The 16,915-nt window shown below is 46.3% G+C and overlaps 1 protein-coding gene across 1 annotated transcript in view; it reads left to right on the plus strand.

The window, feature by feature from the left end:
* Nucleotides 1-16,915, plus strand: part of EPHX2 (epoxide hydrolase 2) — a gene marked incomplete at its 3' end in the record, with an annotated part of 58,997 nt that overhangs the window by 18,241 nt on the left and 23,841 nt on the right. The window contains exons 5-11 of the mRNA XM_079706963.1: nucleotides 282-404; nucleotides 4,212-4,286; nucleotides 7,760-7,855; nucleotides 8,385-8,463; nucleotides 9,833-9,867; nucleotides 11,887-11,913; nucleotides 14,528-14,613. Of these exons, the coding sequence (XP_079563089.1) occupies nucleotides 282-404; nucleotides 4,212-4,286; nucleotides 7,760-7,855; nucleotides 8,385-8,463; nucleotides 9,833-9,867; nucleotides 11,887-11,913; nucleotides 14,528-14,613 (521 nt within the window). The remainder of the gene's footprint in view (nucleotides 1-281; nucleotides 405-4,211; nucleotides 4,287-7,759; nucleotides 7,856-8,384; nucleotides 8,464-9,832; nucleotides 9,868-11,886; nucleotides 11,914-14,527; nucleotides 14,614-16,915) is intronic.

Below are 16,915 nucleotides of genomic sequence, written 5' to 3' on the forward strand. Positions count from 1 at the left end.
TATTCTTCTTTAATCTTTTTACAGTTTCAGAATTCAGGGAACATGTGTACCTATCTGTGTGTTTATGCTTACGTAATTAAATGTTTTTAATTTTAAGAGTAAGCAGTTACATGGAGAGAAAAAAATAATTCTTAATCTCTAATCAATCCATCTTATTGTGAGACTACTAATTCTTAATCTCAACCACTGTTCTCACTTTAACGTGTTTCTGGCCGGTGGCCCTTGTGCATGAGTTTTGCTTTGGTAGAAGTGATGCTAGTGTCCATGCTCTTTGCATTCAGGTGGTTTTCTTGGATGACTTCGGGGTTAATCTGAAGCCGGCCCGTGACCTGGGGATGGTCACCATCCTCGTCCGTGACACTGACACTGCCCTGAGGGAGCTGGAGAAAGTAACCGGGGTGCAGGTAACTTTCTGTCCGCGCTGAGGCAGATTTCCTGCCGCTCATCTGTGTTTAGGTACGCAAGCGACAAAACAGGTGAGGGCATTCGCTGCTCCCGGTGTGGTTCCCAGTAGGGAGCTCCTCGGTGGGAGACTGTCACCCTTTGTGCAATCAACGTGACGTCCACGAAGAACTTCCTGTTTCCTTCTCTGCAGTGAACAGGGAAAGGACACTCTGAGAGCAAGAATCTATACCTAGAGTCTGTCATACAGAGTGAAGTAAGTCAGAAAGAGAAAGACAAATACCGTATGCTAACACATACATATGGAATTTAAGGAAAAAAAATGTCATGAAGAACCTAGGGGTAAGACAGAAATAAAGACACAGACCTACTAGAGAATAGACTTGAGGATATGGGGAGAGGGAAGGGTAAGCTGTGACAAAGTGAGAGAGAGGCTTGGACATATATACACTACCAAACGTAAGGTAGATAGCTAGTGGGAAGCAGCCGCATAGCACAGGGAGATCAGCTTGGTGCTTTGTGACCGCCTGGAGGGCTGGGATAGGGAGGGTTGGAGGGAGGGAGACGCAAGAGGGAAGGGATATGGGAACATATGTGTATGTATAACTGATTCACTTTGTTATAAAGCAGAAACTAATTTAAAAAAAAAAGAATCTATACTGGTCAGACTCAGGGGACCAAGACTAGAGTGGGGCCTTCAAAGCCACCCATTCAGAGGAAATACTGAGAATGTAGCTGCTGGGTTTGCCCCTGGGGTGTGTGGGGGGACCCCAGTCCTTCTCTGCTCTGCCTGGTCATGCTGCTTGCACTCAGGTGTAGTGGTTTAGCACCACCTGGGTCACACCTCTTGGCAGCCAGAGGGGAGGCTCCTAAGTAAACCTGTCGTGAGCCCGGGAGGCTGGGATGCCCATAATAATGCCCCTGGGGGATGGTGGGATTAGCCTGCTCTGCCAGAGCTGAGGCACCTTTTGTTCTTGTAATTTTACCTAAGATCACTGATCCCACTGAGTCTGGGCTTTTGTCGGCCATGCTTTGCACGTGTCAGTGTGATGGGAAAGGAGATGCGGGAGCCCATACGCTTGATTGACGTAAAAGGCGTCCCACTGTTTTTTCAAAGGGAACTATATGAGCTTCGTACGGCTGCCAGAAAGTAGCACAGACTTGGTGGCTGAGACAGCAATCTGTCTAGGAGTCTAGAAGTCTAAGAGCAAGTTGTTAAGGGTTGGTTTCTTCTGAAGCCTTCTCGTTGTGTCTTCACACGGCCTTCCCCTGTATGTGTCTCTTCTTGTAAACACACCAGTCAGATTGGATTCTGTCTCCAGTGGGTCCACTACAGGGGCCTCATTTAAGGTTCATCACCTCTTTAAAGACCTTACCTCCAAATATGAGTCAAATTCTGAGGTTCTGGGGGTTAGGCCTTCAGCAGACGCATTTGGAGGGCACACAGTGTTGCCCCCATAACAGGAACAGCTGACTTTTTGTCTTTAACAAATAAATTAAAACGTATATCTAATGACTCTGCAACCTTAGAGCATGTCACCCAAGCTTGATTTGTCCTTCTGCAAGCCTGGAGGTCTTGTGCAGCAGAGAAGAAAGCATCCAGACTTGGAATCGGAGCATCTTCTTTCTGGTTCCACTTACCAGGTTCCTCCCCTCATTACCTCTGAGCCACAGACACGTGTCCTGTAAAATTGGGAAAGTGAGCCATTGTCCCAGCTATCTTTTCCTCAGGGGTATGGGGAAGGTATAAGGAAAAATGATAATCATTTCTTTTTAAACAGAGGAGAAGCGCCTCTTGTCTCTCAGGAAAGCTCTGGGAATCAGTCATGAATGGGCTTTATAAACTGGACAAACACATGGCGGAATCATTAGAGTAGGAAACCCGCACCCTCCCCACCTCTGGAACCAATGGGACATCCCCTGGTGTGTGACCTAGGAAGTCGGGGACACATCAGATAAAGGACCCCAGGGGACGCTGGCCCTGGTGGGTGTCTGGGCTCCTTCACTGCCATCAGAGGCACCCAGCTGCCCATCCCCACGGGCCACACCCTGGGTCCTCTCCAGACACCACAGAGGTGGGCGCCCACCTATCTCAACCTCTGAGGATGCCCAGGCAGACGCTTCCGTGTTTCGAAGTAGGTGAATTCCATAGTCTACTCCTCCCCATTTTAGAGGGCAGAAAACCGGGTAGCGGAAGAGAACGGCTTCTTCCTTAGGTCTCACCTTTAGGACTAAAGATGAGAAGCCAAACGGTGGGAGTCACCAACATGATGCTGTTCACAAAAGGCCCACTTATATGTGCTCAGCATCCTGTCCTTTGTCATTTCTGTCTCAAGGAAACCGACGCCAATACATTACGGAAGCTTCTTAAGGATCTTTGCTCAGGAATTTTCCTATTTACCGAGATGGACAAAGATGGGTAACCTGACCCCCCTGGGGCTCCAGAGGACAGAAGGCTTTCACCAGCTGAATTGCGTCCCCCCCACCAAATCCATACGCTGAAGCCCTCACCCCCAGGACCTCACAATGTGACTGTATTTGGAGATTGGATCTTTAAAGAGGTATTTAAGGTAAAATGAGGTCATAAGGATGGGCCCTAATCCATTAAGACTGGTGTCCCTATAAGAAGAGGAGATTAAGACACAGACACACACAGAGGGAAGGCCATGTGAGGATACAGGGAGAAGACGGCCGTCTACAAGTCAAGGAGAGAGGCCTCAGGAAGAACCAGCCCTGCCAACACCTTCTTGGACTTCCAGCTTCCAGAACTGTGAGAAAATAAATGTCTGTTGTTTAAGCACCTCAGTCTGTGTTGTGGCTACCCGAGCTGACCCATACATGGCCTGGAGAGTTCGATTTTGGCCAACTTGAAGAAGAAACCCTTCAACAGGGTCATGTAAAGATGGGATGACTGCTCTGTGAACTTGGCATTCCTGGCTGTGTCCAGCATGAGCCTGGGTGACCACTTGAGGAACTGCCCTAGAGAAGAATTATATTCATTAAAGTCCAAAATCTCTGGGTTTGGGAGCAAGTGGTGTTTATTCCTCACAGATGTGAAATTCAGTGGGTGGTGGCCAGGGGCTTGCCTCACAGCCATTCTAGGACCCAGGTTGATGGAGAACCCCTGTCTTCTACTGGTGGTTTCCGAGGTCACGCTGAACACCAGATGAAAAGGGGGAAAAGAATATAGAGAATCACGTAGGGATTTTCACAGCTCTGGTGGTCAGGCCATGCTCTTCTTTTTTAAATTTTATTTTAATGCATTTTTTATATTCTTTTCCATTATGATTTATCACAGGATATTGAATATCATTCCCTGTGCCATACAATAGGACCTTTTTGTTTATCCATTCTAAATGTAATAGTTTGCATCTACTAACCCCAAATTCCCAATCCATTCCTCTCCCTCCCCGCCTCCCCCTTGGTAACCACAAGGTTGTTCTCTATGTCTGTGAGTCTGTTTCTGTTTTGTAGGTAGGTTCATTTGTGCCATATTTTAGATTCCACGTATAAGTGATATCATACATATGGTATTTGTCTTTCTCTTTCTGACTTACTTCACTTAGTATGATCATCTCTAGTTGCATAGGCCATGCTCTTTGTCTGCATCCTGTTGGCCAGAACTCAGTCACCGGACTCCACTGACCCTAGAGGAGAGGGGGCTGGGTTAGTCAGTCACCCATAGGACTCAGGAAGCCATGGCAAAGGTGACCCAGGGGCTGTCTTATGGAGTTTTGTGAACTCACTCTGAGGCCTTCTTGTGGAAGGAAGCAGAGCCATCTCCCTCACTGTGTCTCTCTTACTTTCAGCTTCTCCAAACTGCAGCCCCCCGACCAATCCCCTGCGATCCAAGCACCGTGAGCCATGGGTACGTGCCCATAAAGGTGAGTCAGCACTCTCTCACCAGCGGCTGAGTCTCTCTAACCAGCCCCCCTAAAACGACTTGTGAGATGTTTGTGAAATCTCAAGGGTAGCTACACATCCACCATGTATATGGAAATGGTATCTGCCACAAGTATGATTCCTCAAAAATCAATAGCAGGGCTTCCCTGGTGGTGCAGTGGTTGAGAATCCGCCTGCCGATGCAGGGACACGGGTTCGGGCCCTGGTCTGGGAAGATCCCACATGCCGTGGGGCAACTAAGCCCGTGAGCCACAACTACTGAGCCTGCGTCTGGAGCCTGTGCTCCGCAACAAGAGAGGCCGCGACAGTGAGAGGCCCCGCGCACCGCGATGAAGAGTGGCCCCCGCTTGCCACAACTAGAGAAAGCCCTCGCACAGAAACGAAGACCCAACACAGCCAAAAATAAAATAAATAAATAAAAATTTAAAAAGCTAAAAAAAAAAATCAGTAGCAGACGTGGACCAATGTGGTCAGACTCCCACAGAACAACAGGCCACGTGGGGCCTTGCTCCGTCCCCACAGCCTGCGTGTCTGGCACTTTATTTCATTATTTCATCCAGCGGGTATCATCGGCCCTTCCTTTGTGTCAGGCACGGGCCAGACAGGAAGGATGCAGGGAGGCACCAGATACAGAGAGGGAAATGGCCAGTCATTAGCCCAGCGGTCAGGGCTGCAGCAAGACCAAGGCCACGTGCAGAGGGGCCCTGACTCCTGACCCAGCTGGGATACAGAGCAGGGCTTTAAAACATCTTTTCAGGTTCACTTTGGGATCTTTCTTCATTTGTCACTGTGGCCATTTAACTATGACAGGACCCAAAGCTACGGGTTAGCTCACAAGCAAAACAAAACTCAACAGTTGCTTTGGAGCCGGATGGAACCAGTTTGAATCCTGGCTTTGGCACTTACTAAGTTGGCAAATGTGGGCACATTTCTTATCATTCTGGACCCCAGTGTACACAGCTTTATAATGAGATGGCGATAATACCTCCCCTCAATGTTCTTGTAAGGATTAATTGAAATACCCCATGTTGATCACAGGGGGTAGTATCTCGTGCTTCATAAAGAAGAGAGCTGGTATCCTGAGCTGTGCAGGTCTGGGACCTGGGGAGGACCTGCTGCCCTGGAGGAGAGCCCCACGGATGTTCAGTGAGCATTTGCTATTTGCTAGGCACAGAGAGAAATACCTAGATCAATGGAGGTCTTCTGTGACCTCAAGGATTGTATGGTCTGCATTCTGCCGAGGTAACATTCCCTACAGTTACATCACAGGATGCGACCCTAAAGGCAGTGGCTCAAGCGCTCAGAATGGGCTCTGTAGGGGGTGGAGAAAGTGACTGTAATTGCGGGGGATGAGATTTCAGTGGTGAAGTGAGCATCAGAGGATGAGTGGGATTTGGATAGCGAGAAAGGTCTTTTCTGGTCAATGTGGCTGCTCTTATAACCCTGGGTGCTCCTGGACTGGTTTCATAAGGTTTCACAAGCTCCCTTCAGACCTCGTCTCTAATACTGATGCCGAGTAAGGGGCTCTTTGCCTGGGGCTGGGGTCTGTCTGGGCTGTGACCCCGCATCTCCAACTCTACAGACAGGGTTACTCTCATAATCCTCCTGATGCTTGCATATCCAGCCAGTTTAGTAGATTCCCCATTTGACCTTGAAGGAGTGTGATCAGAGCTGCCTAACCACTTCCTATGCCCTCACCCCAAAACTAAAGGGCTGCGGCAGTGGCCTCTGAGGAGCCCAGGCTCTGAGAGTGCTATATTACCTTGATGCTAATGCAACTCAAAATACGTTGATAATAGATCTTTTCTGTTTTCTGGCTTAATGGCAATTTTAGAACACACCGTTCAAAGGATGGGAAAGTGCATGTGTTTGCTGAGCTACTCAGCTGAATCAAGTATGTAGCAGCACGCGCGAGCCTTCTAGTTAAGATCCATTGAGGATGGAGGTGGATTAGGATCATTTGATTGGACATCAGAACTATCACAATTTTCAGTATAAAGGAGCATAGAATTTAAAGTTCAAGTCCAGGCTTCCCAGGTGGCGCAGTGGTTGAGAGTCCACCTGCCGATGCAGGGGACACGGGTTCGTGCTCTGGTCCGGGAAGATCCCACATGCCGCAGAGCGGCTGGGCCCGTGAGCCATGGCCGCTGAGCCTGCGCATCTGGAGCCTGTGCTATGCGGCGGGAGAGGCCACAGCAGTGAGAGGCCCACGTACCGCAAAAAATAAATAAATAAATAAAGTTCAAGTCCCTCCTTTTGCCAAGTACTAAAGGGAAGACTAGAGAACATATTCTGATTTTAAAAAAAAGACTGTAGTCCAAGAAAGGGTTTGTGAAATGTCAGCCCGACGTTTTCTTGAGCAAAATAGCTCGTTGGGAATTGTGAATGAAACTTCCGGTTTGGAACGCCAGCTTGGTGTAGTGTGAGATGCAGCGAAATAGAGTTGCTCCAAGTGGATTTCTATAAAGTGAAGCTTATTTTTCTCATTCGTTTCCACTAGAAAGTTAGAGATAAAGTACTTTTGGGGGGAAATAGGGGGTACTTTGACTATATATTGCTTTAGTTCTTTGGCTTAGACCCCCCTGTAGTAGTCACCGAGTAGGCTCAGGGCTGTAACAAACAGCCCCACACTTTCAGTGGCTTGACTCCAAGTTTGTTTCTGGCTTGCAGCACAATCCCATGTGGGTTGGGAGTAGGCTCTCTCCTCACAGTCATTCAAGCACCCAGGCTCCTTCTTTCTGCAGGCTCTTCCTTCCTCAAGGCCCAGTTCAGGTGCAGATAGGAAAAGAGAGGGAGAACCAGGTGCGCGGGTGGTTTACGGCCCAGATGGAACACACATTTCTTCTGCTCATATGCCACTGGCCAGTCACACGGCCACACCCACTGCAGGACGGTTGGGGGAGGCCTGGAAAATACCAGCAGGAACCAAGGAGAAGAGAAGAAGGTGGATATTGAGCCCCGACAGTCTTGGCCATACCCATGTAGCCCACAAAGGACCGGAAGTATAGCAAAGCTGGAAAAAATATTCAGGTTCAAGAGATAAACAGCTTTTAATGAAATAGTCATGGTATTCTGCACTGTCATGTGAATACCATGCCCTGTACAAAACCAGCCCCCAGTTTAAAATATGGAAAACACGTCAAATGACAGCAGAAACTCTGACAGGATGAGGGCCCTTTGGGGAGGAAGGCCAAGTTGTTTTGTTTTCCAACATTATGATCTTCTTTTCAGGCTCTTCTTGTTCCAGTGAAACTGCCTGTTTTTATTGCACAGTTTGATCACTTGTCTCTTCTCAGACATTTTCTTCTAACATTGGTGGGTTTTTAGCTGAGAAAGCTGGGTCAGGCGCGATCTGGCAACGTATTGAAATGGCCCGGGGCGATCTGCCGAAGAGGTGCCTGGTTACCCCCGGCCTGCACTGAGGTCACTCCCCGCTCACCTCTCTCTTCTACAGCCTGGGATGTGTCTGCATTTTGTGGAGCTGGGCTCTGGTCCTGCCGTATGCCTCTGCCATGGATTTCCAGAGAGCTGGTTCTCTTGGAGGTATCAGGTAAGGGAAACTGGGGGAAGTACGCCCCAGTCAGGGTGAGGGGAGAGAAGAGTCTAGATGGTGTGAGCCAGCCTGGAATATCATTAAGAAGCTGACACCTTACCGTGGAGCATCATCTCCCAAGTATGACCACGATATCTCTGAAATGTTGGGGCCAGAGATTGCTCCAGAGCTCAGATCTGTGCTAGCCTATATGCCACCTCTGCAGATTAAAAAAAGCATACTTCCTCAAGATGCTTTATGCCACCTGCTGGGAAATCTCTGTAATGAATATAGAAATCTGCAAGGTCTTTGCTAGGAAAGGTGCTCTGTCAGGCGTGGCATTAGGTGCAGTGCACAAACCCTACGACCATCCATGGCGGCCAGGTGGGCTCATGCCAGCCCCATGGTGAGGACACCAGGTAGTGCCATGTGGCACTTTGAATTGAACCATTTACAATAACAGGGAGATAGAAGGAAGCAAAGAGGTGGCGTCAGCAAAACACTGATGAGCCCACACTGGAGAGGGTCTGAATTGTTTCTTTTCTAGATCCCTGCTCTGGCCCAGGCGGGCTTCCGGGTACTAGCAGTGGACATGAAAGGCTATGGAGGGTCATCTGCTTCTTCTGGTAGGTTAGCTGTTTTACAGCTGTTGGTGTTGGTCATGCCTTCTGACTGTCTGAGCTCTCCAACTGCACTGTCTTCCCCTGGTCCCAGGTCAGAGCAGGCAACTACAACACTATTAAAAGAGAAACTATTCATAATAACACATAAACTAAAACTGTCCTGGACAAACTGGGACTTATGGTCATACCCTAACTATGACTCTTTTTTTTTAAACAAAAACATAATTTACATGTTAACTGTTGTCGAAGATGATATATAACATTAATTCTAAAGCCAAGTGCAATGATTTGGAATGCATATATGCACATTTCAGATCATTTGTGTATAAATTTCAGATCATTTGGCAGTAGATTTTAAGTAACAAATTATTTTCCCTTAAAATTATGAAGCCTTTGTCCTAGTATTTTCTAGCTTCCCTTGTTGCTATACAGCATTCCAGTGCCATGTTACCTTTTTTCCTTACCCTTGAGACTTTTAGGATCTTTATCTGTTGTGTTCTAAAATGTTATGATATTGTGCTATGATATGGGTCTTTTTTCGTCTACTTTTCTGGGTACATTTAACTTTCAGTTCTTGGAAATTTTCTTGAATTATTTCTTTGAAAATTTTTTCTTCTGCTTTCTTTGTTTTTCTTTCTTTCTCTTTTCTGGAATTGCTATTATTGGTAAAATGTCCATACTGCCCAAAGCAATCTACAGAGTCAATGCAATCCCTATCAAAATCCCAATGACATTTTTTACAAAAATAGAAAAAACAATTCTACAATTCATATGGATCCACAAAAGACTACAAATAGTCAAATCAATCTTAAGAAAGAACAAAGCTGGAGGACTCATACTTCTTGGTTTCAAAATATATTACAAGGCTACAGTAATCAATACAGTATGGTATTGGTATAAAGACAGACATATACATCAATGGAATAGAGAGTCCAGAAATGAACCCTTGTGTATCTGGTCAGATGACCTTCAACAAGGGTGCCAAGGCCACTCAATGGGGAAAGGACAGTCTGTTCAACAAATAGTGTTGTAAAAACTGAATATCCATATGTAAAATAATGAAACTGTACCCTTATCTTACACCATCCACAAAAAACCGCTCAAAGTGGATTAAAGGCTTAAACTGAAGACCTGACACTAAAATTCCTAAATGAAAACATAGTGGAAAAGCTTCATGATGTCGGTATTAGCAATGGTTTCATGGATATGACACCAAAAGCACAGACAACAACAACAAAAGTAAACAAGCAGACTATATCAACCTAAGAATTTAATAAGATATATATTTTTTTTTTGCCAAAGGGGCTCTTTTAGTTTGCTGGTAATTTTTAAACATGCAAATTAAGTGTATTTCTTTTCTTTTTAATTGCAGAAATAGAAGAATATTCCATGGAAGTGTTATGCAACGTAAGAAGGATCTTTGGGTAACATCTGTAACTTCTTCTCCATCCTTGTGTTTTCACTGATATAAGACAGAAGTGTGGGTGTTCATTTAAGTCCTAGGAAAGCAGCATTTCACAACATTTGGGTAAAAATTCTTTCTGAAAGTCAAAGTATTTTGAAATAATAGCCAACGTTGACTGTATATCAAGTACTTTTCTAAGTATTTGATGGAAGAGGAAACTGAGTCATGGGGAGGTTAAGTAATTGCCTGAGGTCAACAGCTTGTAGAGCCAGGTTTAAACCCTGCAGTAGCTCCCATGCTCCTGCTCTTAGCTACCCCACCATATCACCTTTCCATTCTGAGAATTTAAAGAATCACTTTATTGTGGTAAACACAGTGTTGGCCAGACCTAGGGAGTTAGTGTGTGGACTGGGGACTGCAGAGGCATTCCTGTTCTAAGACAGGCATACGCACCATTGGGGAGAGGGACCCTCATCTTAGAGCTTGCAGGGGAAGGCCAAGGCTGAGGTGAGGAGAGACTGTCACCCAAACCTCCATCAGCCCTGGAGCAAAAGCAAAGGCTGGAGGGACCGAGAGGAAGAAACAGCCTCCTGCTTGGCCAGAAAACTGGCGATGCCAGTGATTATGCTAAAATTACAGAAAGCCTTCATCTAGGAGGGTCACATCTCTGCCTGGAGCACCCCATCAGGCCCCACATGCAGGCTTCATGTCTCATAAGGGGAGCATGGGACTTGTCCGTGCTCGGACAAGTCTGAGGAGGCAGTCTGAGAACCCCAAAGTTAAAGGAATAATAAAGAAAGAGGAAAGCAGAGAGATGCTATGAATAAAAATGCAGGGCTGAGGGAGTGGTTTGGACAACATCAGCTGGGGGTCCTAGAAGGAGAAGGTAAAGGCGTCCCTGCACCTATTTAATTTCCCGCATTCCTCCTTAATCGCTTCTCTCACTGATGGGGGTCCCAGCTCACCTCAACCACTGTAGCTGGACCACAATTCTGCACCCTTCATCCCTTAGAGGCCCTCTTACATCAGACAGTCTGTTGGTTCCTCATCAGGAGCCTCATGGGTGCTGCCACTTGGCATGTTATAGGATTTCTGGGAAACCCTCAGCTAAATTCCCCTACCTGCTCATTCACACGTGGCCCATACAACCGTGCCGGCCCTGATTCTAGGTGACCCTTCCTCCCACGCCCAGAATCTCAGAACATAACTGCGTGTGGAGACACTCCCTCAGCATCTCATACACCTTTTTCAGACTCCGTGGTTGCCGGCCATGTGGCCAGGTCTCCACGTCTGTTGGGGGATGGGGAACAGGAACTGACCGTCCTGGGGTGAGGCAAGAAGCCAGACCTCTCCAGGGCAGTTTTCTTCTGCTTTCTCCTTCCAGGGAAGAAGCCATGATTTCTGTCTTACATTGAAAATGGTCCATTTCAGTTAGGGATGTGTACTGACCTACCCTGAATAATTCACTGGGTCTGTTGGGAGTCTGTGTGGTTATAAGAGGATGCTGGAAGGGGAAGGGAGATAACTAAAAAGCTAGTGTGAAGTGATTGAACGTGGTGTTAGTTTGCTGGGGCTGCCATGGGAAAGCAGTATAGACTGAGTGGCCTAAACAACAGGAATTTACCTCTCACCATTCTGGAGGCTGGAAGTTCAAGATCAGGGTATCAGCAGGGTTTCATGTGAGGCTTGTATCAACAGATGACCATCTGCTGCTTTTGTCTTCACATGGTCTTTCCTCTGTATGTGTCTGTGTCCAAATCTTCTGTCTTATATTGGATCAGGACCCACCCTAAGGACCCCATTTAACTTAATCACATCTTCACTTAAGACCCTATCGCCAAATACAGTCACATTCTGAAGTACCAGGGGTTAGGGTTTGGGCTTCAGCATATGAATTTCGCAGGGGGGAAGGTGGGGGACACAATTCAGACTGTAACCAAGGCAAACACAGTAATTCTAACCTCAAAGCCACTGAGGTGATGGATACAGTTCTGATTTTGCGTGTGTGTTTTCTTTCTTAGGACATGGTCACCTTCCTGGATAAGTTGGTAAGTAATTATTTTGAACTGATCTCTTTGGAGAATTCTGTTTGGAACTGGGCAATTAAAGAAAAGCTGTAACCTTTGAAGGTGTCAGCTGGTAGAGCCCTCAAGGGAGCGGTATGGGAGGGGGAAGGTGGGGTGGTGGGTCGGAAGGGATTATAAAGACAGGTTTGGAGAATATAGAGATGAGATTGGTTTGGTTCTTGTTTCATGAAAAGCATCTTCCAGCGGGTAGAATGTCTCTGTTGGCTTTAAGCCAGATGAAGAGCCTTAGTGCCAGCTGAAGAAGTCTGGGAAACATCCAATAGGCTAATATTTCCCAGATGGAAGTCTGAAAACTTCCATCCCTTTTGAAATATTTAAAATCGAATGTCTTCATTTAACATGGTTTGGAATGTCAAACTCAATGAAAATGATCAACAACAGTGGCCATCTGAGAATACACTGCTGCAGGGCACACACGCTCTCAGTTCTGAGACTCAGGAACATCCTCTGCCATCCTCAGTCAGGTCACGTGGCAGAAAGGAGACACCGCAGCATGGCTGAGGGCCCAGCCAGGACAGTGACAGTGCAGGGGGGGCCAAGAGAGAACCTCAAAGCAGTGGTATCTTTCTCCTGTTCACTGGGTGTGCATTGAAAGAAGCAACTGAGATGACGAAGGAGCTCCAGATCTACAGCAGGGCCTGGTGTAGGACGTGCGGTAACAATGTCATGTCCCATCCTCTGCAGATTCTCAGTCTTGTGGAACTGGCTTTGGGACTTTTGAGTGTGATGGGGATAGCTAAGACCCAGTGTGGCCACCCCTCTCCTGACTTTTTCTAGAAGATTTCCAACTGGCTGGGAACGTCTCTTATTCTGATGGTTGAGAGGGAGTCTCTGTGGTTGCTGGCCAGCTGGGTCAGGTGTCCGTCCCTGGCCCAGTCATGACTAGGATATGTGGGAAGGAGACTGGGCCACCCTGGATGACCTGGGTGACCAGATGAGGTGGTCATTTGCCACCTGGACGTGGTGCCTGAAGCCTTTGGAGGAGATGAACTCCCCAACGCCAGGCCTGAAGGCTGAGACATGGAATGGTCCCAGGTGAGAAGTAGAGAGGAAGTAGTAGACTCGGAGAAGTAAGAAGAGCCTGGAAAGCACAGTGTCACAGAAGCCCAGGGAAGAATGTTTCACAGGAAACGCCTCATGCTGCTGTTGACTTAAAAAAGCACAACCTAAAGTTTGAGAACTGTGTCTTATTTGGTGGACAAACTGAAGACATAAGCCCGATACAGCATCTCAGATAGCTCTGAGACCGCTTCCAGAGAGGTAAGAGAGGAGGCAGGATATATAGTAGTTTCTGCAACAAAGACTAGGTAGTCGGAACATCAAAAGATTGCTCTTAATTAAAGAAAAACAGGTATCTCAAGTGAAGGAATTTAGCATTTTTTCTCTGTATCGGAAGGTGCAAGGGTCTGGGCTCACAGAAATCATTCCTTCGACACGCACCTCTGCTAGCTGGGGCCGGCATCCTGCTTTTCTCCATTCTGAATCCCCTCCGGGTGCCCCATTGAAGGTGGCTGCCGTGACCGAGGGCTTGGCAGTGGGCAGCCTGTTTGTCTCCATCCTGAGTTCCCTCAGGGTTCACCATCTGGGTGACTGCAGTGACTTGATGGCTGCAACATCCTTTGTTTACTGATATGCCAGGCAGCATTTTTTTCACTCACACTGCAGAACAATCGGAAGAATGAGAACCAAGAGGGGAAAAAAAATTATTAGTGATTAGTAGCCTTTAAGAGAGAAGTTTCAGTGGACTTGGGCATAGCAGGGAAGAAGCCACTGGAGGGGCTTAGGAAGGTCGTTAGGGAGACACCTGATATAAACCATTGTGAGAAGCGGGAGAACACAGGAGACGGAGTGTGGCAGAGAGCTGAGGCAAGGAACCACCTTTCCAGCTGGTGGTGAGGCTGGGGAGGATCGGAAGGCCCTAAAGCGGTCAGCGGGTGGCCTAGAGGAGGGAGCCCGATTTTAGGTTAGGAGACCTGGGCCTGCACTTACCATCCGTGCAGCCTGGGCAAGTCACCCGACCCGCTGTGAGCCATCTTTGCATTTGTAAAATGTGAGTTCGAAAGTTACTGGGAGGATTCCAGATAAAGGGCCTGTGACACAGAAGATCCTGCATGAAGGGAGCTGTGGTCTTTCGTGGTTACAGCAGCAGAGGAGAGGAAGGTGCGGGGAGAAATGGGGAGGTAAAGGATGCTTTTGAGGCTTGTAGAAAAGATCCGAAAGAATGGGGACCAGAATAATAACCACTCAATGACAGATGAGCACGGAGGGGAGGGGCGGTGTCATTCTAACGTGAAGACAAAAGGGAGGAAAGAAGGTGAAGCAAAGTTTGATTTGTGGGAAGGTAGGGAGGGAATTCATGGCCAATGGCCTCAGTCTTCTGAGAAGATTTAAGAGGCCAGCCATTTGTGTGCAGGGTGGGCAGGGCCTGTACATGGGACCAGAGGCTTCAAGAGGGCGGCTGTTGGGCGTCGCTGCTGCGGTTAGGCCTAAGGGGAGCACCAGGCCTCCGGCTCTCAGCGCCCATCCCCTGTCCCGGAAAGCTGCTCACACTCAGCCCCCTTCTTTGTCTTCCTAGGGCATCGCTCAAGCTGTGTTCATTGGCCACGACTGGGGTGGCGTGCTGGTGTGGAATATGGCTCTTTTCTACCCCAAGAGAGTGAGGTAATTAGGCCTCGGGCGTCAAGAATTTGGGTCAGACTGGACTTGAATTCTCTAGACTCCTTCCTCAGGTCTTGAATTCCAGAAAACTTCTTGAAAACAATAGGTTATTATCTGGGAAGGTGACACCGTAGCTCCTTAGCTCATTGGTGTATAAGTAGTGGGGGTTTAATGAGCTAATGTCTTGGGCACAAGGCCTGTCCCAATCACCAGTAATGCAATGAATAATTCAGGGCCTGAGTAGCCAGTGGGAATGCAGGAGAATGAGGGTGGACTTTGAGGGGAGGAGGTGAGGCAGCCGGGGATGTCAGATTCATAGAACCGAGTGCCAGGAGGCACTTTAGCCCTGGTCAGAGTCAGAAAATGTGGCTTTCCCTTTTACCCTGACCTGGCTACGTGACAAATCACTTCACCCGTTAGGCCCTGGTATCTTCAACCACAAAGTGGTAATGGTCACTCATACCCGACTATTCAACCTGCAAAATACGGTAAAACAGATGTCAGGTTGGAATATATCATGATCACCATCACGTCACTCATAATCGTTCTCAGAATGACATTTCAGGGCCCCAGTGGGAGCTTTCAGATGATGGGTTTTGAACCTGGAGAGTCAGGTGGTCTTTGTGGCCACACCCCATTTGAGCTGGTAACTGCAGTTAAAGCCTGTCTGGCCTCCCATTTCAGCCTCAGATCTTGGCAAATTCATTAAAACAACATCCTTAGCAGCCATCTGTGTTTCCCTAACGAATCCAGTTACTTTTTATTTGGCTGAGTTTATAGGAATGGAAACACTGGAGAAACTTTGTTCAGCTCAACCCCAGCTCAGATGGTTGGATGATCTCAAAGACCAGAAAGAATCAAACATTTCCTAAAGTATTTTTAAAGTTTTTGCGTGCTGTTTTCATCTCTTTAGCTTCTCTCTGTCCTCTCTGTCATTCAAAAGTGAGATAAGAAAGCTCTTAAGAATCAAGTTCACCAAAAAGTTACCCTGCAAGCTGTGTTAGATGCTCCTTGAAGGGAACAAAAAGAAATAGAGCAACAACATATGGTCTCCACCTTGTTGTTGTTTTATTAAACTTAATCTAATTCTCTCTCCTGTGAGAATTTTAAAAGATTTAACGTGAGCCAAGTGAGGTTTCGTGCAGAGTAACATCAGATCTGAGATGCGGGCGTGCTCTGGTTTCCCGTTCCTCTTCTCCTGTGCTGTTTCCACCGTGCCTGCTGTTGATTCTGGACTAGTTGCTCATTCTACGTCTGTTCTCATCAAAGCAGCCCTGTTACCTCCTTCCTGGGAGGGCGGGAGGGAGCCGAGACCCTCTCGCAGGGCTGTCCAGGATGGGACCCCACATCTCTGGGTCTGGGAGCATGTTTTATTTAAGGATATTGTTAACAGCACTAATCTCTGCCTTTCTAGCCAGACAATGAATGAAAGAAAAAAAAAAAAAAGCCCACATTCAATGTGGAATATTTCTTTGAATCCTTGGTTTCGCCTTTCTACTGAAATAAGCTTTGGGAACCTATTTAAAATCAGGGTCTACTCACTTATTTGTTTTATTTCCTTTCTTTAACAATCATCTGGAGATGCTGCTGCCAGAAGAAGGCTGTGGTTCAGCTTTTTCTTCATCTTAATGCAGTTGGCAGCAGCATTTATATATTATCATCTCATTTAGTGATGATTTTTTTATATATGGAATAAATGATACGTCAAAGCGATTATAAAGAAAACCCCATTCTGTTCAGAATATTTAGTTAAGAGCTAGAATTTCTTGACTTGTGATTTAAGTAATGCTTAAAATAGGTTCACTATGGTGGCATTAGGAACTTATAGGCATCCATGTAACTTATTTTTTACCCTAACCTGCACTGTCTAATCGTGGCTGTTGAACTTTTGAAATGTGGCCAGTTTGAATTGAGATTACTGTAAGTAGAAAATACCTTCCAGATTCCAAAGACTTAGTATGAAAAAAAAAATGTAAAATATCTTATTAATAATTCTTAATATTGATTACATGTTGAAATTATTAATACTTTAGATATATTGGATTAAATATTAAATTAACATTTAAGTTAACATTAAATTTAAAATTAATATTAAGTTAATTAATATTAAATAATATTTAAAATTAATCTCACATGTTCTTTTTTACTGGTTTTAATTTGGCTACTGGAAAAATTTTAATTATATATATGGCTTGCATTATATATATATATATATATATTTTTTTTTGCATTATATTTCTACTGGTTGGTGCTGGATAAGCCTCACCAGTCCTTCCGATGATTGTTTTATTTGCCCTAATTATCC

This window comes from Hyperoodon ampullatus, assembly GCF_949752795.1.
Source record: "Hyperoodon ampullatus genome assembly, chromosome: 6".
Taxonomy (NCBI): Eukaryota; Metazoa; Chordata; class Mammalia; order Artiodactyla; family Ziphiidae; genus Hyperoodon; species Hyperoodon ampullatus.